This window comes from Mytilus galloprovincialis, chromosome 3, assembly GCF_965363235.1.
Source record: "Mytilus galloprovincialis chromosome 3, xbMytGall1.hap1.1, whole genome shotgun sequence".
Lineage (NCBI taxonomy): Eukaryota > Metazoa > Mollusca > Bivalvia > Mytilida > Mytilidae > Mytilus > Mytilus galloprovincialis.
Genome location: NC_134840.1, coordinates 69,161,843 through 69,186,428, shown reverse-complemented (window position 1 = coordinate 69,186,428; position 24,586 = coordinate 69,161,843). Strand labels below are relative to the sequence as shown.

The 24,586-nt window shown below is 31.3% G+C and overlaps 1 protein-coding gene across 1 annotated transcript in view; it reads right to left on the bottom strand.

The window, feature by feature from the left end:
• Positions 1-23,139, bottom strand: part of LOC143068756 (autophagy-related protein 2 homolog B-like) — an 86,597-nt gene extending 63,458 nt beyond the window's left edge. The window contains exons 1-12 of the mRNA XM_076243030.1: positions 22,903-23,139; positions 18,259-18,427; positions 17,272-17,433; positions 14,634-14,736; positions 13,555-13,753; positions 13,177-13,353; positions 10,574-10,670; positions 9,831-10,007; positions 9,321-9,407; positions 7,933-7,971; positions 6,625-6,886; positions 5,259-5,409 (exon numbers count right to left, since the gene is read on the bottom strand). Coding sequence (XP_076099145.1) covers positions 5,259-5,409; positions 6,625-6,886; positions 7,933-7,971; positions 9,321-9,407; positions 9,831-10,007; positions 10,574-10,670; positions 13,177-13,353; positions 13,555-13,753; positions 14,634-14,736; positions 17,272-17,433; positions 18,259-18,427; positions 22,903-23,070 — 1,791 coding nt within the window. The 5' untranslated portion in view covers positions 23,071-23,139. The remainder of the gene's footprint in view (positions 1-5,258; positions 5,410-6,624; positions 6,887-7,932; positions 7,972-9,320; positions 9,408-9,830; positions 10,008-10,573; positions 10,671-13,176; positions 13,354-13,554; positions 13,754-14,633; positions 14,737-17,271; positions 17,434-18,258; positions 18,428-22,902) is intronic.
• Between the last annotated feature and the right edge of the window lie 1,447 nt (positions 23,140-24,586).

The following is a 24,586-nucleotide window of genomic DNA, read 5'->3' as shown; positions in this document are numbered from 1 at the left end:
TTTTTTGGCCGATCAATGCATTTGAATGGGAGCATATAGCTGGAACCCCCCCCCCCCCTTTTTACTCTGGGTTGGGAACCCCCCCTTTTTAAAATGGCTGGATCCGCCCCTGTTTTGACTGATTGTGATACAACGATATCAGTGTACACGTAGATCTGTCCATTCTTCTCATGAATAACTGTTATAAAGAACGAAGTATAGATAATATTTATTTTATGAGGAATAATTTATAGTAAGTATGTGATATAAGCCAAAATGTACTAGTTTCATATCATACATCATAAAGTGTAGTAACTTTGAGTGTTTTATTTACTGAATTAGTAAGGTGTACTATAATTGGAATAAATTTATAAATGAAATGGTATATCTAAGAACATTATAATGCATTCAGGTCAAAATAATATAATCAAGGAATATCATAAATGGATAATTATTTTTACTCCTAAGAAATTCACCGATTTTTATGAACAGAATAATGCTAGAGTTTACTTGAAAATACATTCTTGTTATAGTACCATTTGATTTTAACTCCCTTCCATCTGTGCTCATTCACTCAAGTGGTCTCCTCCAAGTAATTCACTTGCCTAGTCATGGGTAGATTTTCAACCACTTACAAAAATTACTTTCAAAATTAAATTTGCCACTTTTCTACTAAGAAAATATGCACAGCATTGACAACAAAAGCAAAGACCTGTCAGTGTAGACAGCAAAATGTGATCAAGTTAGAGAAAATGTCCTCATGTGTACCTTGAGAACTCCCTTGAGAATTAGCACATTAACAGTGTAGACATTTGTGTACAGATCTGTATACACTTTTTTTTATTCATACAGAACAACAACCCATTACTTGTTAACCAACTTCTGAAGAAAAATTTGTTCCGTAATTTTGATACACCTGTACTTAAATTTAATGGTTTAAACTATCAGTGCATGTCTGTAAAAATTCCTATGCAATATTACATAACTCTTTTATGTATGCCAACAAACGTAGATAAAATGAAACACCTTATGGTTATATGCATTTAAAAGGGTACACCTATACCTTACTAGTCTTTAACTTATTTGTGTTCTATTGAGACTTTTGTTTACTAACTATGTGATAAGTTCTATAAGCTTATAAACTTATAACCTTCATGTGTGTAAGCCATTTTGTTTTTTTAAACCTAAGTTAACTGTAAGTTGTTTTTTTTTATCATTTTGGCTCTTCCATTTCTTCCTTTCTGTGATTTAATTTAAATTTCTTTTTCAATTTTTTTTGTTTCAATTTCTTATGAAAGAAAGATATGAAAATTATGAGTAGGTTTTAGAATAATTTACTAATTAACATCAATTTGAAGACAAACTTTTCAAAGTAATTTTACTAACCAGATTTCATGAAACGAGTTTGAGTTTGCACCGTTATTGTACACTTTCAAAATTCAAATTTCCGACAGTATTTTCAATTAATTCATTTGTTGTGTTTATTGTTTAATGTCTTTCTCTATTTTGTTGTTGTACATTTTTATATTTCTATTTCACTTCATAAATTTCATCTATGTGTTGTTTTATCATAATATGCTCAGTGAAAAAGACGTTTCACAATAGTTGTTAAAGAGTTATGAATTATGTTGTTTTAATATTTCAATACAAAATTCTGTATATATAACTCATAACTTTCAAATTTTTATTGATGTTTATTGCATTTTGTATCAGAATCATATTAACCACAAATCAATAGTAATGTTTATCAGTCATGTGCCATAAAATACGTGTAGGCGTTTATTGATCAGTATTGTGTATTGGCTAATGTAAACATGATGAGTAATACACTTGTAAACATCTCTTTCTTCTTAAGTAAAACCACTTTTAAACATTTCAACATATTTTAAAAAAAATATTCATAAATAGGATACAAATTCAATTTACGTGAAAACATTTTGATTTCAGAAAAACAAACGACAGGAAGTAATTTTAAAAATTAAAGATATATTCAATTTAAAAACCACATGAATGAAAATCCTGATAAGTTATCTTTAGGGATTGTAATACTACTTAATTTTCTTCATCTTAAGTTCATATTACTTTAATAATTAATTGGAAACAAAAGATAATCCTACAGATCAACAAAAATCCCTAGTTCTAATGCAGTGGACCTATGCACACCTCAACTCAGGAATTTTTACAAACTATGATCAGGCACTTGATTTTATGAAGTTTTGTATAGTTTGTTACATATCAGAATCCTGTCTTGAATGAATTGGGAACATGATACAGTTCTAAAACTTGACAAATTTTACAAAGTTCTGATGATTTGACAAAATTCATAAAACAAAGTTCCCATATTTTGTTTTCTTTGTAAGGAAGGATGGATAGGGGGTACGTCAATGATGAGTGAATCTATCAAGTGAAGTATTATGAATATGAAAGACGTATACTGATACAAAAGATTTTCATTTTTTACGTTGTATATTGCAAAACCACTAATGTATTAAACAATTCACTGGAGTAGAAAAGTGCCTTCATGTGTATTTTTTCAGGCATTTTTTATACATCGTTTCCATAAAATTTTTGTTTGTTGAGATATTAATATTTTTCAACATTTCATAAAAGATCACCAACATGTACATATACTCTATGTTCAAAATTCTAAAAGTAGAAAACAAGAAATTAAAATTAATTTTCAATTTAGCTTTACCAAAGGCCTTCTGGAAAAAAAACTCAAAATATAAACTCATGAACTGTGTTTTTTTCCTTGGCCCTCTTTAGAAGACATTTTTCTCAAAGCATAATCAAATTGACATATTATTTGTACATAATCACGACTAGTGCTAGATTTACATATCAAGGATACTAAATAGTTATATTGTTAAAAATATTGTATAGATTTTTTCAGATGTATATATTTATGTCAACATAATATATTATTATATGAATATTAAATTTTTATGAATCAATATTAGTTTAATAGCTTTCTTATCAACTATGCAATGGTCAGTATTATATAACTACAGCATATCAAACTAGAGGCTCAAAAGACACTGTTGCTCACCTGGGTATGTGCATAATCAACAAAGGACACTCTCCAACATTGCAGACAAGAATAGAATTCATGACAAAAATTTCTTTTTTGTTGATCTTGTATTGCTGATCCATTTGTGTTGAGTTTCTATTTATCTTCTTAAGTTTTTGTTCAAATCACTAAACAGTCAATAAAATTGAGAATGGAAATGGGGAATGTGCCAAAGAGACAACAACCCGACCATAGAAAAAAACAACAGCAGAAGGTCACCAACAGGTCTTCAATGTAGCGAAAAATTCCCGCACCTGGAGGCGTCCTTCAGCTGGTCCCTAAACAAATATATACTAGTTACTATATCGGAGAGTTTTGACTTGCTTTCTGTCAAATTTAAAGCAAACCCATTTTGTGTCTCCCTTGTCATGAAAGTTGCAGAATATGAGACAAAGGGATGAAAGTATGGTAAAACTTTTAACTATTTGTATAAAACTTTTTATCTTAGATGGTAAAGACTTGGATGCTTCAACCTTCGCATACAAACACTTTATGTTATGCTATGATTGATTATTGCTTATCATCTAGTGGCAAATATTTCATGCAGTTTCAGGACCATAACAAATTAACAAAAATTACAAAAGGTAGGTCCTGTAATAGGGGCCATTCGAGAATGAAGGTCAGGGAAATTTGGACTGGCATCTGAAACTGAGGGTATCTTGGATAGGGACAGAAGTTTTGCATTGGACAAGGTCACCTAGGGACCCTAGAAGAGTTCTTTATGTACAAAGAGCATGGCACTCTCTTTACACAACATATCTGATTAAACATCCACATTCTCATTTCTGAAAAGGGTTTGAGTGCCAGTCGGAGAGAGATCAAAGGTGACTATATTTCTATTCCCCAGTCATCCTTGGGGTACTTATGTTAAGAAGATTCTATCTTGCTTCATATTAGTAACAGGATAACTTTATTTGATAAGTGGGATCCTTGTCAGACATGGTTCACTGGACCTTGACTTCAATGTCTGGATCCATGATCAATTTTAAATTTTATGATCTATAACATACATGTATACCAAAAAGGATATGACAACTATATTTGGTGTGTGGTATATATGATTGTAAAGTGTGCTCTGTCAATTTAACAGGGTTCATCTGACTTTGACCATCTTTACATGGATCATTGATAATGTTAAGTTTAGGGGATACTTATAGCAATACCTTTATCTCAAAGACTTTCAACATAAAAGTATTAAAATAATAAGTAAAACACACTATTCTTTTAAATGATACATTTAAAATTGATTTAAAAAGATAATCATTTTACTCTTTTGCATAAAATTATATTTTTTCTGTGGCACTTCTGAACCTGAACTTGTTAAAAAGAGGGGAGCACTTGCTTGTTGTGTTGTTAATTAAAAGTACGTTAGATTTGCAAAAAAATCATTAAATCCATATTGTTTATACTCAGTGCTATAAAATTATAAAATAATGAATTAAATTGTCTAACCTTAATCAATATATTCTCCTGTCAAGTGTAAAAGTGATTAAACAGCATTAGCCCTATATCACCAAGGACATTATAACAGCAACATTAAAGATCCCATGGATTACCATACAATACTGTGTGGCAGTTTTATTACTGGCAGGACATATCAAAGTACTGGATAGAAGTTATATTGAATGTCAAAAACCACTTTGGCAGCACCTATTTTTAGAACAGAATGATCTAAGCAGCCTGATAGTTTATCTGCTCGCTGTATAACTTTTCAATATAAGTTCAGATGTAACAACATCTAATTGATTGATTTATTAGTGTTTTTTTATTCTCCATTACTGTGGATTCATTATTATTCAGTTGATACCAGTTTTCATGAGTTTCGTGGATACAGGTGAAACACCAATTGAAATGTTCATGGAATTATAAATTATCTTAAGGCTTTGTATTCACAAATTGGCAAAACTCAAATCAAATATTCATAAAAATATAATTTTTCCTCAATCCACGAATCCACGAATAAATAAATGAATCCACAGTTGCTGGAAAACATTATATTGTGGCATTCATATTCAAGTCATTCCTTTTTTATAAAGAAAAACATCTTTATAAAACCAAAATGCCTTCTTGGTCATCAAGGCCACACCTTCAAGAATATAAAAATACAGTTCTGAATCAGCTCATCAGGTTTTTTTTCACTATTTCCAAGTACAGTGTTGCTGTTTCTATGTGAACAACCTTATATTAATATGTGTGAATATTCACTAACCTCTGTGTAAGTTGGCATGGCAGTTTTATCTCTTCTGTCAAACAGACATTCTACCATCTCAAACATGCCAACAGTCACATCCACAGTCATTGTATGGTGTGTTGGAATTGTCTTCTCTGTACAGTCAACAGTCAATGGCTTACCAAGTAACCTTAATAAAATGTTTTAACAGTTAGCAGGGATTTTGACTCAAGTGAATAGCTATCACATGACATTTCTCTTTTTTTTATATTGTAAATGTCATTTTCGGTGTGCTGTCTTATAAATTATTTAAGTATGTCCTTTGTCAACAATCTTCTTTTTTTTAATTGTCTTTTCTTGAGCACTCAAACTCTGCCAGAAAGAGGCAATGACATCATATATTAAAGAGAGTTTCAGGTGAACATACTTGACCATGTCTTTTGTTTACTAGGTTCCTAGAAGTAATCTTTTCTATATATATATGTGTTAACAAGAGGCTGTCAGAGTGACAGCAAACTGAACTTTTAAACATTGATTTTTGTCCTGGCATTTTTCAATATCACAAAAACCATAACTCTTGACCAGTGAAAATGACAATCAACAATAATAGACTTAACCTCCATTATGTTTTTAGCAACAACATATTAAATTTTGCAAAAGCTTTGGTTTGAATGGTTCACGAGTTAAAACACAGATACGACTGGAAACACCATTTTTCAATCTTTCAAGAACCACAACTCCTGAATGAAGTGAAATTGTCAATATCAAACCTACATTTTGTAATCAGTAACTACATATCAAAATTTGGAAAGCTTTGTTACATGCTGCCTGCCTGCCCGGATGCCCAACCTGGATGTTGGCACGTCACAGAAGTCCAGTAAAAAATTATAGAGACATGCCAATATCCATTACAAGGATTTTAGGTAAAAAAATAAACGAAGAATATCTCCACAGATGTCTTGAAAATATATGACGAATTTGGAAATTGTTCAATTTACAAAGGAACATTACTCATGATCTGTGAAAGTGATGTAACCCAAGTGTGAATATAATCTGTGTTTAGTGTGTATAAGTCTCATTATATTTGGTTGAGGCAAACTGTAGTTAGAAATTTAGAAACATTTATCTCCCTTTATTTTTTATTGATGAAGGGAGATAATTCAATAGGTGAACGTGACCACACCTAAATTAAAACTTGATCTGTGTTTGATTTTTATGAGCATTGTGTATAAGTTTCATAATATTTGGTAGAGGCAAACTTAAGTAAGAGAAGGGAATCTTATATTGGAAAATGGAGAGTAATTTTAAACTTACTGCCTCTTCTTCGCATAAAGAAAGAGATGTTCTTCAAGTTCAGTTTTACCATAACTAAGCTGTTAGATTTTTTTAAAGATAAATGAATTACCTGATATGATCATACTTCAACACTTCCACAAAACTTTTTCTCAAACTTTTCATGTCACCTCTAGCAGCTGTTGCAATAGTAAACACCTTTTGGAAATAAGATGTAGACAGATCTTTAATGTTATTTTCTTGTGTTCGTGTCTGGCCATGCTCTACTTTAGAACAGGGATTGTCATGTAAAAGTGCCACAGAGAAGAATGCCAGTCTCAGTCTGTAATGGGAAAACTCAGCTGAAGGATCGTCTAAAATTTTCTTCATTGGATCTGAAAATATTAAGACATTTAAGGCAACCTGTAAAATCATGCATGAAAAAAACATCATCGTCAGCAAGCTTTTAAAACTAAAAAGAAGTAAAATTGTCTCTCTGTCATATTTATTATTTTCAGTTTATGGTAAAATGTTTGAATTTCTATCCAATGAGCACTGCAGATTAGAGATTAGATGTAAAAGGGTGCCAAAAAGTGGCAATGGTTTTTGAGTGCTTAAGGCTCCAAGCAGGTCAAGCTCAGTCATATATTTGTGCTGAATTTAGGAAGCATACCAGGTTGAAATCCTTTTGAATGCACCCCTGACTTTATTCAAATAAAATTATATCATGAAAATTCATATAAGGGCTCATATATGTAAGTGCACATATTTTGTCTTACAATCACAACAATGCAGGAGATTTTCTTCTAACATGAAAGTAAACATGTTAATGCAAAGACTTGAAAAAGATAATAACAACATGTTCAAATCATATGATATGTGCTAACATATTAAAAATGTTTATGGTTGATCAATACTGCTTATATTCAATTTCATATTAGCTGTAAATTCAGAAATTAGTGCAAGGATTTTCTTTATGGGAATAATGCGACTGGGTATGTATCACAATAATAAGAACTCATATTCTGAGTATATAACTGAAATTTAGACCTGTATGCACTTTTTTCGAAATCACAACAATAAAAACTTGTTTTTGTCCATTCTAAAAATTGTAATAATAAAAGAATGCAATAATTTTTGAATTTACAATAACTGTTACACCAAATTGGAATCATATAAAATTCATGTGTTCACAAATATTCTTCCAATCAGTCAGGTGAATTTATCAAGAACTATTTCAAATATTATTGAAATGGATACTGCCATGGTAGAACAAAAGTTGCTTCATAATTTCTCTGTAGTACACTCTTGCTAGTTTGGTTAAAATTTGAGGAGAAATTTCAGTTAAATATATTTTCAGATTTGTTTGCGCTGTGGTGTATAAAACTTTTGTTTAAAACTAGCTATTGTGTAAAGGTTTAGAAAATAAGCATATAAATACCCTTTGGCTTCCTGTGTTCTGTTCCACCAGATCGTACAGCTGAAAATATATTACAAAAGATATCAACATAATATCATATTTCATACAATTGTAGCAGCTAGTGTAAACTTGCATATGACAATATTGTAGTCAACATAATGATGTGTTTGAGAATCAGGAAAAAGAAATATTGAAAACAACAAGCATGTAACCAGATAAATAATTTCAATACCAATTGTAAGTGCTGAACTGCAAGTTGATGATCAACTGAACGTGTTTACTAGTCATTTTTGCTTCATTGTTCAATTTCTGAATAGTCAGTAAAAAAATTATGGCTGTGATAGAACTCATAAAAGTATACCACCATTTATAGTGTCTATTGTTGTCAGTAAAATTAATTATCTCCCCTTCTACATGTTCCAATAGGGATTTCAAGGCACAATGAAAGGTCAGGGAAAGACATGATCATTCTGATCATTAATGAACCCTTCCACTTAAATTTATTCCCAGCAGTTCATATCAATTTTACCAAAAAAATCAGTCTTATTGCAGCTTAAACGCAAAAGTTAAGGTTAAATCAAAATGTTTTATATCTGACGCCCAAAAATTTTTTTTACTGCAAAAGTATTTGTATGCCAATGAACCTTTTATATTAAATGATTACAATAACACACAAAAACCATCAAACAAATATTTTTTTTGAAATCAAAGAAAACAAGTGTCCACACCAATTTATATCGAAGAAATAAAATACCAAGAAAATTTTTCATAACACCAAAACAAGATCTTAAAATTTCACAATTGGGTATAGAATGAAGAAAAAAATGAAAAAGCAAATACATAGCATTCACAAGTCCCATTTATTGCTCCTTATCAAAATGATGATGCAGCATTTTTTATGTAGCACAGTATTTTATTCTAATCAAATCAAATCAAATATTTATTGTCATATAAACTTTACAGTTTGTGACCAACATATATTAACACAATAAACATATATACATATATATCAAACATACACAATAAAAACAGTCAAAATTTATAACAAACAAACTGTTTTAAGTCCCCTGCCCTCAGTTCTAATGACTTTTTCAAGTAGGATCCTAACTTATTTGTTTGTAAGGCATTGATGGATTTAATAAATAATGATTTTTTCTTCTTCAGTTAAATTATTAATTTTATTATCTTCTGTATATATGTGTTGATAAAAGGCATTTCTTAGAGTTTTATTATAATCACAATAGCATAAAAAATGTTTCTCATCCTCTAGTATTTTATATTTATGACAAAGTCGTTCCTCTCTTGGCATTTTAAAACATCTCCCCTTTTCAATCAAGAGGGAGAGTTCACTTATTCTAAATTTAGTGATTGATCTCCTTATCTGAAAATTGGATATATTTATCACTTACTTGAGACAGTACTGTATGAAGTTTGGCTGGTAAAGGAAGATTCCATGTCTTTATGTTGGCCTACAGCATAAAACTGGTCCTCACCACCTGCAATATACAGATATTGTCAAATCAGTTTTGAAAATGGTGTTGTTTTGAACACTTAGAAATATTTCTGTTTGTTATAAAATTTCATAAAAAAAACTGATCCTTAACATACTTTTCTTTTACTTTCTGTAAAGTCTTTTTTTCTTAAACAAGAAAGAGGTTGAGGTAAAGATATTCTTTTAAGCTAGATTTTTTCATATCAACTTTTTCCAAGCAATATCTAAATGACATAAGGAGTTCAAAATATAGTACTATCAGAACAGTTACAAACAATAGTCTTTTGAAATGACAGTAAAGCTAGAATAAAACATTGATATGCACTTTCACAACTTGTTTCTTGTTTTTTACAAACTAAAAATTGTTTTTGACTATACATCTTCATTCTTATTTATATGAAAGAAAATTTTATTTAGACTTTAATACCAAATGATCCAGTCATGATATCATGCATGGCTGTGAAGTGTGAGATTTCCTGTCTTTGATGATGTATTCTGCCAGACTGTAGCTGTCGCTGTAGGTCCTCCTCAATCTTTCGGTAGTCCTCTGGACTCATGGGTTTACTCTTACTTCTATTTCGCTTCATCTTCCTGTCACTTGTAGCTTTTAAACAAGAATGATTAGAAATCAACATTTTTTCTTTGTAACAACAAATCATGATAATATTTTTTTTTAATGGTGCATAGTATACATGTTATTTAATTGGGTATAGACATTAGAATTTCATTCATCCAAATAAATTTTTTATCTCTGAGATGGGGTTAAACTTTATACAAAATCTACACTTGAACAGTGGTTTCTTAACCAGAACAGGAATATGTTTTGTATTACTCGTTTACCAAAATATATACATAATTATACATAATGCTCATTGTTGAAGGCCATATAAATTACAGTAACGTATAGTTGTTAACTTCTGAAGTCATTTTGGTCTCTGGTGGCGAGTAAAGAAAGTCTTTGAAATATGTTTTCTCTCTCATTACATTACAAGTTTTATAGGTAAATACTTTACTCATTTATGCATAAAATCAATATGAATTAAAAGTATAAATAAGTCCTTGGTTATGGAAAATGCTATGAGAAAAATATAGATTGTGAACTCCCAATCTGGGTTAATAGGATATCAACAAGTTGTACTTATAAATAAGAATGTTAAATGTATATTTTACCTGGAGATGACAATCCATCTGCTAACGCCCATAAGGCATGAAACTGTTTTGGGCATAAAAGAATATGTACAGCACCAAGCTCACATTCCATTTCAACCTGAGAAAATAAAAAAAGTATAATATAAAAGAATACATTCTCAACAGGAATATGTGTCCACTAATCTAACCATATGTCCATAATTAGGAAACCATGAAGTTACAATCAAATTGTAATTTCCCATATGATTTCAAAAGTTTATATCATAAAGAACATGTGTAGTTTATGTGACCACAACTTCTAGGTAAAACCAACAAACCAACAGACAGGAAAACAAAATGCCAATCAACTATCATAGACAGTAATTAAAAAGTAAGAATTTTGACCATCTTATATCTTATATCGATGCAAAAAAAACTAAAGACATATTACAGTTGAAGATTTTACTAAGAATAATGAAGGACAACTGCATTTTAATCTAAATAAACAAAAACAGTTCATTGATGATAGTGAAAACAGATTTTGTCTAATTTTTATCTTCTTTGTAACATCTCGAAATCTTTTTTAATGGTTGTAACATGTTTTTGCCAATTGCTTCTTATTTAATGTATCATACAAGATACTCTAATGATTATGAATATATAAATTCTTCTTGTAAACCAGGTGCTCCCAGGGCGCAGCTTTATACGAACGCAGAGGTCGATCCCTGAACAGTTGGGGCAGGTATGGACAAAACATTTAAGCGTGATACAGCTCTGAATTTGGATTGTGATCAAATTTTTGACATTATATGGGTTTTTTACACAAAACAAATGTCAAGATTTTACAAATCAATTAAAGATTTCTTCTTCAAACTTATTTAAATCTAAAATTAAATAGTTGACACAGCATAGGTTTCTGACACAGAATGAATGTGGTCTAATGAACTTAAATTTTTTTTTGCCTTTGAGCAATTCACTATGCTGTTGAATATTAATCCTGTCAAAAAAATGTTTGAAGAAATTTTCTTTTTATTTATGAAATCTGAAATGAGAACAAGTATGGACACAACTTTTAAGCTAAAAATATTTTAGATAAGATAAGGGAAAAAAAACTTCATCAGCAACATTTCCAATGAAGTTATTTACATAAATTTATTGGCAAATAAAAATAGAAAATGACATCATAGTCATGTCTGGCAAATGTCCAACATACATTATCTAAAAACATTTTAGATAAGATAAGGAAAAAAAGCTTCTTCAGCAACATTTTATATTGGCAAATTTCCAATGAAGTTATTTAAATAAAGTTATTGGCAAATAAAAATAGAAAATGACATCATAGTCATGTCTGGCAAATTTCCAACATATATTATCAACTACTATTCTATACAAAGAAAGATAACTCCAATTGAAAATTAATTGCTATTGCACAATATTGTGCAACTAGATATTTCTTGCTATTGTGCAATACTGTGCAATTGAAAATTTCTTGCTATTGCACAATACTTGATATGGAATCCTGATTTGGACCAACTTGAAAACTGGGCCCATAATCAAAAATCAAAGTACATGTTTAGATAAAGCATATCAAATAAGCTCAATAATTTAATTTTTGTTAAAATCAAACTTAGTTTAATTTTGGACCCTTTGGACCTTAATGTAGACCAATTTGAAAACTGGACCAAAAATTAAGAATCTACATACACAGTTAGATTTGGCATATCAAAGAACCCATTTATTCAATTTTTGATGAAATCAAACAAAGTTTAATTTTGGACCCCCATTTGGACCAACTTGAAAACTAGGCCAATAATTAAAAATCTAAGTACATTTTTAAATTCAGCATATCAAAGAACCCCAAGGATTCAATTTTTGTTAAAATCAAACTTAGTTTAATTTTGGACCCTTTGGACCTTAATGTAGACCAATTTGAAAACGGGACCAAAAATTAAGAATCTACATACATAGTTAGATTCGGCATATCAAAGAACCCCAATTATTCAATTTTTGATGAAATCACACAAAGTTCAATTTTGGACCCTTTCGGCCCCTTATTCCTAAACTGTTGGGACCAAAACTCCCAAAATCAAACCCAACCTTCCTTTTATGGTCATAAACCTTGTGTTTAAATTTCATAGATTTCTATTTACTTAGAAATAATGCTTATTTGGGCCCCTTTTTGGCCTCTAATTCATAAACTGTTGTGATCTCAACTCCAAAATCAATCCCAACTGTCCTTTTGTGGTCATAAACCTTGTGTCAAAATTTCATAGATTTCTATTCACTTAAACTAAAGTTATAGTGCGAAAACCAAGAAAATGCTTATTTGGGCCCTTTTTGGCCCCTAATTCCTAAAATATTGGGACCAAAACTCCCAAAATCAATCCCAACTTTCCTTTTGTGGTCATAAACCTTGTTTTAAAATTTCATTGATTTCTATTCACTTTTACTAAAGTTAGAGTGCGAAAACTAAAAGTATTCGGACGACGACGCAAGACGACGACGCCAACGTGATAGCAATATACGACCAAAAAATTAAAATTTTTGCGGTCGTATAAAAACAGTCTTTCCAACAATGTTTGCACCTTCCTGCATGTGTTTACTCTTAAATGAAAGTATTAAGGAGAACTATATATAACAAGTACCTTTGGTCCCTGTATTCCTAATCCTTCCCCTAGTTTTACTTTCAGTTTCAATGTATTCTTTCCTGTTATAACAGCCACTTGTATTGGATCAGAATCTGGACTAGGTAGTGATGAGCTTGGTTCTGATTGGCTGAATGGTGGTACAGATGACAATGTACTACTAGTGGAGTGAAAGACCTGTAAAGAAAGAAAGTCAGCTTTTTTTTAATTTATTTTAGGAAATTATCTGCCTTTCTTTATGTTAAGATGTGCATATAAAATTTGAAAGATTCAATAATAAATAAAAGAAGAATGTGTCCATGTGAGTTATAAATGTAAATCCACTCCCACAAATTCATATTTTAGAACCAGTTTATGTTTTTTAATGATGCTACTCACTGATGGAGATACAGGTGATGAAGGATCGGAGCCTATATCTGGTGAACTGTACTGTCGAGACAGACGTGTAAATTCATCACAGAATATCTGTATACCTTCCATACTTATATTCTTGTGGGATATGGCCGATGGTTCCCACTTGTGCATATCATCCACTGAACTCCCTTCATCTAATGCTAAATCATCAAAATATTCTATCCTGAAATATCATTTAACATTTATGTTAATCACTTGGAAATAAAACTGACAATACTAGTCAATTAAGATTATCATGAGTGCAGTTCAAACTCACAACCTCAGTGTTCACTGGCTAGGGATTAGTCATCAAAATATTCTATTCTCAAAAACCAAGGATAAAACAAGACTTATAATAAATGGCAAAAATATTCAAAATGAGTAATGAGAAAATACCAACAGAATTTTTTTTTATTAAAAAAAATATAATAAAAAAAAAATACTGTTGATTCTATACATGTACCGTTTAAATAATACATGTATAACACATCTTTATCTCTTTTTACATAGAAAATCTTAGTGTGTGGTAGTTTATATATTTGGAAATAAAAAACTCAATAAGGACAGCCAATAAAAATAACTAATGATTATAGCAAGGAAATGGTACATAGCCATAGGTTTGTTTTTTCAGAAACAAAGTTTTAATCATACAGAAAATTCTTACCCAATTAAACACCTATAAACATGGTGTCTTTTATATTAAAATATCAGATAAAAATGCAGGCAGCTGATAGCAATTTTTTTAAGTCTTATTCTAAAGGAAAAGAGGTTTAATGCTTTTGGTTTTGAAACCAGAGGCTCTCAAAGCCTGGATCACTGACCTTAATTTGTTTGCTCAATTCATTCAATAAGGTATCAATATTTTAAGTTTTGTGATTGACAAAAGAAAAAATTCTAATATCATACATCTAGGAAAATTATTTTTTTCTATTTATAAGTTATAATGTATTCAAAATAAAACCTTACAAACCATTTGTTTGTCAAAAACCATTTTGAAAGATAGGAATCTAAAAATAAAAGTAAATTCCTAGTATATGTAATGATAAGCCTTCTCTGTTTCATACCTTTTTATTCGTATCTCCAGTGCTACTCCAGTTTCAGCTTGCATGGGTAGATGCTCCAGTCTAATAACTGTATCATTCAGTGTAACTTTAACTCTACTTAAAACTGTAATAAACAAGTAAATTTAAATACAAGCTTGAATTCATATGTTTTCTTTCTAAATTAAATATTATTTTCAAAAGTTCAACCCTTAACATTACAGTTAATTTCATACTGTATGAAAGTCTCTGTAACCTAGTTTTGAATTTGAACTTTGATTTTTTATAACTAACAGTGAAGTCAAATAATTTCAAGGTCAGATATCTTACATGTTCAATCTAACAATAGACTTAAAATTAGAATGACACTACACTTGATTTGCATCCCATCGTATTTCCTTTTCTTAAATAATATGTTTAAAAGCTCAAGAAAACATTTTCTCTAAAAACTGATATCCTTAACAACTATTTTTTTTACTTCACCCAAGTTAGGGCATGACCTATAAAGACACCTGTCTATATTGAAGACTGTAAGTTAACCTAAAAAAATCTTTGACCTTTTTTGTTCATCTTGCCTTTGGTTGCTGTTCATTGTTGTATACACACCATCTTTTATTTTTGTTCTTAAAGCCTCAGTCACACCTTACCGGATATAGCTCGTACGGACGCCAACGGATAACTTTTTTCAATCCATTCATGTCCGTTAGACATCCGTTCTTATCCATTAGACGTCCGTCCATATCCGTTGCATATCCGTTCAGCGTATGTTTTATTCGTCGACGTCCGTTCTGTCCAGTGGAAAATTTTGAGCATGTTCAAAACTTTGAACGGACGTCCAATGGATTAAATGTCCGTTGAACGTCTGTTAGTCATCCGTTTTGTACGGTACTCGTCCGTTTTGTATCCGTTACGTGTCCGTTATACATCCGTTGGAGGTCTGGAAGATAAATTCACCAACGGACTTCTACCGGACGTTTAACGGATAAAACGGATGAGAAACGGACTTCTACCGGACGGATAAAATGGATGATGAAGGGATCTGAAACGGATAAATGCCAATTGAAAATTTCGCGTCAGAAATGCCAACTATTGGTAGGTCAGATTTCTAAAGGTTCATGAATTCTTATTATTCATAATCGATCTTAGAGTATAGACACGTCTTCACAATCAAGCAGTTCTTATTCAGGCCAGACACTGCCCTTTTGCGGAATCTGAAGAACACCCCAAAACCAATTACACAGAAACATATTGAATATTTATGTGATTTACATGTATTAGTATTGTCGCCTTTGATTTTTCCGTAAATCTTGTTCATCCGTTACGCTTCCGTTAGGTGTCCGTTTTATGCGGTACTCATCCGTTGGATGTACGTTCGACATCCGTTCTGTCCGGTACGTTTCCGTTTCTCGTACGTTGCATATCCGGTGTGTGTCCATTATGCATCCGTTACACGTCCGTTATATTCGTTCAGTACATCAACGGACTCCCAACCAAGGGTCCGGAAACGGTCATATTTGCCAGTCATGTCCTAAACTGAAACTATAATGTCCTAAACTTTTAATTGGGATTTAGGTCAAATTTTATTTTTCAACAGTAATAATTTCGGTCATTTCGTTGAGATTGACTTTCAAAATCGCCATTTTGAACATATTTTTGTTTTGTTATCTATCGACTTCCTGTAATTAAACTGCCACTCCAATAAAGTGTTATAATCCTGAGGGCCCTCCTAATAACTATATTAATGCCTCTGGGAGCTATTGGCTAATGATTGCTAATTAATCTCTTTACCTGTGTTTTTAATTCACACCTGGCAATTAATCACAAGCTCCAAACTATTATTATAAAGAAATAAAAATTCCATACCAACTGGCTTCATTATTTAATTACCCAACAGGTCAGACAATTGTCAATTATGATTTAAAATTAAATTAAAACTTGGTTTAATTTACGTAGAATTTTTTTTTTTTAACTTCTAACACACGTGCTTTGTTTACTATGTAATACGCATGCTTGAAATTCTCTTCCACAGATTTAGACAATTAATCGTAAATTTAAATAATTTCATCCTAAATAAAGCTAGTGCAACTATTTTAATTAATATTCTTGCACTATTAAAGGTAAAATATTAAAAAGCCGATGATTTCCTGTGATTTGGGTAAACAAAACTAATCCCGGAAATGAGTCCGGAATTGTTCGTTTTAGTATTGTCGCTTTACATCCGGTTTGAATTTTGACTTCAGGATCGAAAGAAACATAAGTGATAACTGAGAATATTATCGTTTTGAGTCATTAAAATCATTTTATTTTTAAACTGTTGCCTTCCCTTAATTGCTCTTGATCGATTTTTGGAAAATGGTAGGACAAATCATGAAGCAAATGCGATGCAACAGTGAAACAAGTTTGTTGATGCTACGAACATGACGATCGAGTATGAGCATAATCATAATGAGTCTCATGCAGTAATGTGATTTTGACAATCATTTTTTGAAAAGGGGCATCAACTTTTAAGTTGTATGAAAATGACCGAAATTAGATGAAAAAATTTCCGGATCCTTGCTCCCAACGGATAACAATTTTGTCAACGGACAACTTTTATTTTCATCCGTTAGGCGTCTGTTCGTGCTATCCGGTATGGTGTGACCAAGGCTTTAGAAATAAATACCTGAATCAATGGTTTGTGCAAAAATCTGAACACCCTCATATGGCTGTGATGTGTCTTCTGCAAGACTTTCTTCTGAAGTTGTACGTTTTAAGCAGTCTTCAGCTATTTTTAAACTTGAAGTCATGCTCATTGTACTGCTTAGCATAGACTCTAAACCCCCAGCTGAAACAGGAAAAAATCAGTAATTTATTATCATTACATTGTATTAAATTTTCTCTTTAATATCCACCTAGGAACAGGATGTGTCAATAGTCATCTGACTGAAATATTTCCCCATTGTGAAAATATATTTTTATTCAAAAACTGCTCTTTAACTACTGTTGCCTTCTAAATGTGAAAGATTGGTCTTTTAACTGTTTGTTTGCCGTCTCCTTTTTAATCAAAACCTATGACTTTTTTTAAAGTGTACAAAAATATTTATAATTTATAAATTATTTACATATAACATGTATAAGCAATCTTTTAATATTATCCCTGTACATGTAATCACACAGAATGATCTGCATGTTTTGATTCTAGGCAAATTATTCATTGAATATTATATACTGTAAACCAACTTATTTTTTCAAGAAGAAAAATAACACAAATATAAATCATCATGAATATCTTAAACTTGGATCTTTCCTTAAACTACATCAAGGAAATCACGAAACAAAATAGCTGCGAAGTGGTCTAGAAAGGGTTAAATTGTGAAATTAAGTTTCCACGAAAATAAGTTTGTTTACAATATATTTTACTAGTACATGTAGGTACTGTAAATTTGGATATTATTGTGAGATTTTTAGAAATTCTTATAATACAACTGGGCGAGTATCTGAATAATAAGAACTTGCATTCTTATATCTGAGGTATATTTCTAAATGAAGCTTTTCCTGCAATTGCAATAATTATTCCTACTTTTTTCTTCATTCTAGAAAATTTGTTATGATAAATGCATGCAATAATTTCTGAATTTATAATATTGGGATACAATGTATGAATGTTTACCATGTTGATTTCTTTGTTTGGGTTGCAATGTTATTTCCAAACCAGTTATTTCCAGTTCTGTACTTTTTTGTATCAGACAAGTCCATGGCACGGAGACAGATATCTCATGTATAAAACCGTCTACAACTTCTAATGGTATATTGCTACTTTCTAAAGCTTCATTCAAAGACTGAAAATATACAAGATAACATATTTTAAAATAGATTTACATACATGTACAGAAGGAATCAAGTTTTCTCATAAAATAAATATAGGAAGAGGTGGTGTGAGTGCCAATGAGACAACTCTCCATCCAAATAACAATTTATAAAAGTAAACCATTATAGGTCAATGTAAGTTGTTTGTTTGATCTCAGTCCTTCAGTGGTTAAAATTCGACACCTTTTTGCAGGGTTTTAAAATTTAACCATCATGATAAATATTATATCACACTCGCTGCAGTGGTACAATCTATATTTTGCATATTTTATTACAGTAATGTTATAATGGCAGGTACAGTACATTTGAAAACCTACATGTATTAATTTCCATTGGTGCTACTTTTTTTTATTTAATTTTTCCATTTCAATGAAAAAACTGTCAAAATTATGATACTGTAAAAAGGGAAATTTTCGCGGTAGTTTAATTTTCACTATTTTCGCGGTAAAACTCTTTTTATTCAATTCACTTTTACAAATCGTGACTTAGATGGAGAGTTGCCTCATTGGCACTCATACCACAGCTTCTTATATCTACATATGTGGATAGAATATCTATAGGACTATTGTATGATGACACATATATAACTGAAATCATAACTGTATATCGTAATGCAAAGCAATGTTAGAAGTCATGTCTTTAACTCAAATCAGTAATCTCATAAGTGATCATTATGTATATATATTGTTATGTAAACAACATGCATTACCATTATGTTAATGACACATGTCAATCAGTAATAAAAGTATCCCCTCGTTGAATCTACTATACAGATTAATCAGATCAAACGATCGAAAAATTAGCATTAATCCTGACAGCATTTTATTCTAATTCAATCCTAATTAGGTCTACTTTTCTGATATTGTGTATGAGTTTTTACAAGCAAACATGACAAACTTTTAATCTACTTTAACATTAACATGATTAATAAACCGAAAACAAAAGATTTATGATTGATTTAGTAACTTGATTTAGGATATAGTATAGCTGTTCACTTTTGGAAATCATTTATGAAAATATTTATATAGACCACAGGGAAATCGTGAATTCTAAACCGTGCGAACTTGGATTGTGTTAGTAAATCGCGAAATAAAGACGGCGCTAAAATTTCCCGGTTTACAGTAATAATTGTCTTTCATGTTGTTTTTTTTTATAAATGAACATCCTTTGAAGTTTCCACACTTTAAAAGCCCCATACATGTATCTTAAATGAGATTTTTGTTAATTGACCAAAAAGTTCAAATTTGAAGGGTTCTGCTTGCAATAATCAAATTCATTTTATTGGAACCAAATTAAGATAATTTGAATATATACATGTAGACTGTATCAATCATGGTCTATTATTTAAGCAAAATGTGTTAAATATCAAATTAAGGAGATGTGGTATGATACCCAATGAGAGTATTACATGGCAATACATAGTTCTGTACCGGTTAAACATTCATTGTACAGGAAAAAGTGCTAATTATAAGTAAGTCCAAGGATCATAACTCTGCACATAATCATCAGACAAGAACAAAATTCAAACTTAATCTGTGACTTGTCATGATAAAACAATACATCAAATATCAAATGAATATCTTCAAGCATGAAAAAAAAGGAGCGGAAAACTGATTTGCTGGACAGAAATACGGAGTGCAAACCTACAGTCCACTTCAACTTTGTCAGCAAGGGACTAAAAATATAATATTAACTAATGAATATTACAATTAATGCTTCATTACAATTCTTATTTCTTTTCATAGCATTGCATGATGGAATCTGCTTGTATATAATGATATGAACAAAGTGAAGAAGTCAGCTGGGAACCAAAGACTTTAAGGTCCTTCAAAAATAAATGGGATGATTAAATTGAACAAAGTCTTATTCTTTTGTACATGCACATTTGATATCTCCTTTGCATGTAAATTTATATGTTCTTTTCTTATTTCTGGTAAGTCACATACAAAACCTTTTCTAATATTGTTGTTGGTGTAATTTTGGCTTGGTGCCACATTTGGAGCAGGATCTGTCTATTATTCCTTTCACCTAAGTTAACCCCTGGTTTTTGGTAGGGTTTGTGTAGCTCAGTCTTAAGTTTTCTATGCTGTATTTTGAGTTCTGTTGTTTTGTCATTTGCAGTTTTTTGCCATGACTTTGTCAGTTTGTTTTTGACCTATGAGTTTGAATATTCCTTTGGTATCTTTTGCCTACATGTTTCATTTAGCACATGTGCAGTGTTCTAGAATCATTTACAACCATATATTTAACTTCTACATTTGTACTTGGCAAGCAGGTTTTTCCATGAAAATACATGTACACAGAAGGATTACCATCGATCACACATAATTTGGAATTACCGTTTCACCAGATATTTCGTTCTAAATTCCTGTTGTGAAAAAGAATGTGCAGACTATGTACCTGTACAATTTATACACAGCTGATGATGACACAATGTACAGCTTTTTTGTAAAGTTTGATAAGTGGTGTTAAAAGATGGTAATGAAATTTGGTAAACTATTGAAAATTGTGATGGCATTGCCGCAAGATTGGAAGATGCTACTTTATAAATTGTAAATGGTGATTACTGCATCATGCATGCATGTACAATTGTATTAATGTTTACATTTGAATGGGGGTCTCATTGGGGGGGGTTCCCCAGGGATCTCCATGACCTGTTTAATGATGGCGCCCCGCCATCGTTCAAATGTCTTGCGCCATCGACAAATGACTTGCTCCATCGTTCAAATGTCTTGCGCCATCGTCAAATGACTTGCGCCATCGTTCAAAACTGTGATCGTTTTAATAGCCTGACGCCATTTTTTTTTAGCAATTATAATCAAATGCATTTAATTGCATAACCTTCAGGCTTTCTTTATTAGTATAATCCAGTTCTAACGCCTGAGGGATATCCAGATTAAGATTGCTAATCACTTGTACCTGAGCTTGTACAGGTAGATCAACAAAGCAGACAGGAGAATATTATCTGAAGATATACGATTCATTTGTCGAATTATTTAATTAAGTTTCCGCAAATGCTTATGATAATTCAGATTAAATAAATAAATTAATAGTCCAGTTACAAAGTTTAACAAGTAAAACACGTGCTTTTATTTTCACTTACGCAATCAGCATCCCCCTTTTTAAGAAGTACAAAATCAGACGTAGAACAGAAATTATTATTTCATCGCAAATAATTCGAGTACTGCTGTATTGTAACAATAATATAGAATTAGTTTAAAAGTTAAAAAGTAAAAACTTTTAATATTTCCTGTAAATAAATATCGAATCATAATTCCGAATTCATTTCGTAGTTTACAATCAAATTGATACATCCGCGTTTCCGGTTTCTATTCAGACTCAAAAGATGCATGTTGCATATAGCATCGATTTGCTAGTTAAAGTCATTAAAAACCTTTTCATTTGACAACGTTCGCTTTACAAATCTTTTTAACCTTTTACATAACTTGTACGACTCGTTTTGTCGTTGCTGCAAACCAGCCATATCTGTAATGGGTTCATGAATTCTGAATTTGACAATTTGACTATGTCCGTGAAAAATAACCTCCACATGAATTTTAACCCCCATTACAATTACCAAAAATAGCAAGAAAACTACATTGGGACCTTCTTGATAGCTATTGGTCATTCTCAACTAAGGGAAAGGGAGGGGGCATGAGGGCTTGGCCTTTGAAGGGTTACAAACGGCAATTATTGAAAATAAATATAATTATATATAGTATTTATAATGAAAATTCAAATAAATATAATTTAAATAAGCAATGAATTAGCATGTTCACCTATCCTTATGTATAGGGATGAAATACTTTCGATCGCGCTACACTGTACGGCGTATATACGGTTTATGATGGTGAAAGTTCCTCCATCGTTCAATTTTCATCCATGGAGATCCCTGGGGGTTCTGATCCGCTTATTGTTTTGTCAGATTCCTGTATCCCGCTTACACTTAATAATGTACGTAAGCAATTCTCATTTTTGTAATTTCCTGTGTCCGGCTAGACTTCATTTTCCGTTTTTACGACATAATAATTTGACTTTCAGGTGTCGCGCTTACCAAAAAAACGGCAATCCTGCGTCACGTAACGTTTAGACCCCAATGAGAGTCAGAGACCCACTTGAATGAACAAGAAATATGTCACAAGGGACTGTATACATTGTAGTTTGCTGCACACTATCTGGATTTGTTTATAAAGTGATAGAGGGCCATGCCAAACATTTAAAAGGACAGATAAACAAAGTAAGTATTAATAACATCAGCATTTAGCAACCTGACAGTGAGATCAAATAACTGGCATAAAAAATTTGTTTACAAAATAGAAACATACAAATTATTTTACATGTGACCCATATTACAGATTTTGACCAAAAGGTTTCACAAAATAAGAAAATTTAAATTTGTGAATAAAGGTCTATTTGTTAAGATATTTCTACAAATATAATTAGCAACCTCAACATTTAAATCGAGTTGGGTGATGTTTCCTTTGCCACTGGAAAGATTGACGCTCAGCTGATCGAGAGTCAGCTTCTCTTTCAGAAACTGTCCAAGATAGTGTTGTAAAAGGTATCTGCATGCCCTTTTCTTCACATAATCTGACCACGGAAAAGTCCAAGGCATTGTTATTTCAATCTAAATGATAAATAAATTCATTCACAAACGTAAACAAAGATGACCCATCTTTCTTATTTACGGAAATTACGCACGTGATATCTTACGGACTGACCAATTTATGTGCCGCTGATCCCGGACATTACTGCTACATACACAATTTAAAACTTCGTTTTCTGTTTAATGGTCTTTAATAAATACAGATTTTTTAGTATAAAAAAATCATTTCAAGAATTACCAAAAGAATATGAATATTAATGAAAACAAAATTTGAAATTACATACACAATTTAAAACTTCGTTTTCTGTTAAATGGCCTTTAATAAATACAGATTTTTTAGTATAAAAAATCATTTCAAGAATTACCAAAAGAATATGAATATTAATGAAAACAAAATTTGAAATTTTGGGATATATAATTTTGTATTATATGTCTCTGATATAATCAATCTTATCATTAAGGTGTTTCCTTTTTCTATAAGGAAAGACCTTACTGTATTTCTTCTGATTATTATTATTATTCTTTCCGCCAAACTTTAACGACTTTTCCCAAATAAAAGTATGCGACATGTTAAAATGATATTAGGTATCTAGTATTGGTTGACCAAAAGCTATCTTGTGGTTAGGGCACAATCCCATAAAATTTCCTTTATAGCGGTTATCTCCCCTAACACAGAAAACCTTGTTATCATTCTAAGATCTTCTAACTCCATAACTATAAAAGGTAGAAAAAAAAGAAGGGTGGAATTTGTTCAGGAGCAGAACCTGGTTCCTTGTTACATTTGGATCGAGAAGATTCAACGACTCATTGGTAGGGTTATGCCCCTTTGAAAATTAACAAATGTCGGTTGGCCACTAAACTCAGAAACCGTAAGTTGTAGCCACCTAGGATCTTCACCAATGATCATCAATTCATGTGACCATGAAAATTGACCTAAGGTCAAAGGTCAAGGTCATAACATAGGTCAAGGTCATGACCTAAGGTTGTTATCGGATTTACTCAATAATCCGTAAAAGATGGCTGATAAAATGTAACGGAGAAAATGTGTGTCTTGTCGAGATACACATTTGTTATGAGGGTCCAAAATTATTGGACCAACTATCATAGACCTCGGGCAACAAAACCGTTTTTCGGGTCCGAAATGATGATTTTTTGCTTATAACTCTAAAAGGTTAAGAGATAGAAAGAAACTTTGAATTGTAAAACTGTTCAGCATTATAAGATCTATAAAATTAGGTCAAGGTCAGAGTGCAAGGTCCCTAGCAACGACATAAAACACCTTAGCAACCTAATTTTATATCTGTTCTTCTATAATTTTCAAGTTTGCTCAACTTTATTTCTATTCTCTATTTTGAACTCCATTATTCTCCCCATCCACGCCCAATTCAAAAAGTTACATACACACGAATGAAAGTATAACATCTTCAGTAACAAATAAGAATTTCTGCTTAATTTCTTTACTTTTTATTGAAGAATAGATCTTCCAAATTATTTTTGCAAAGAATTCCGCTAAAGTCGGTGATAG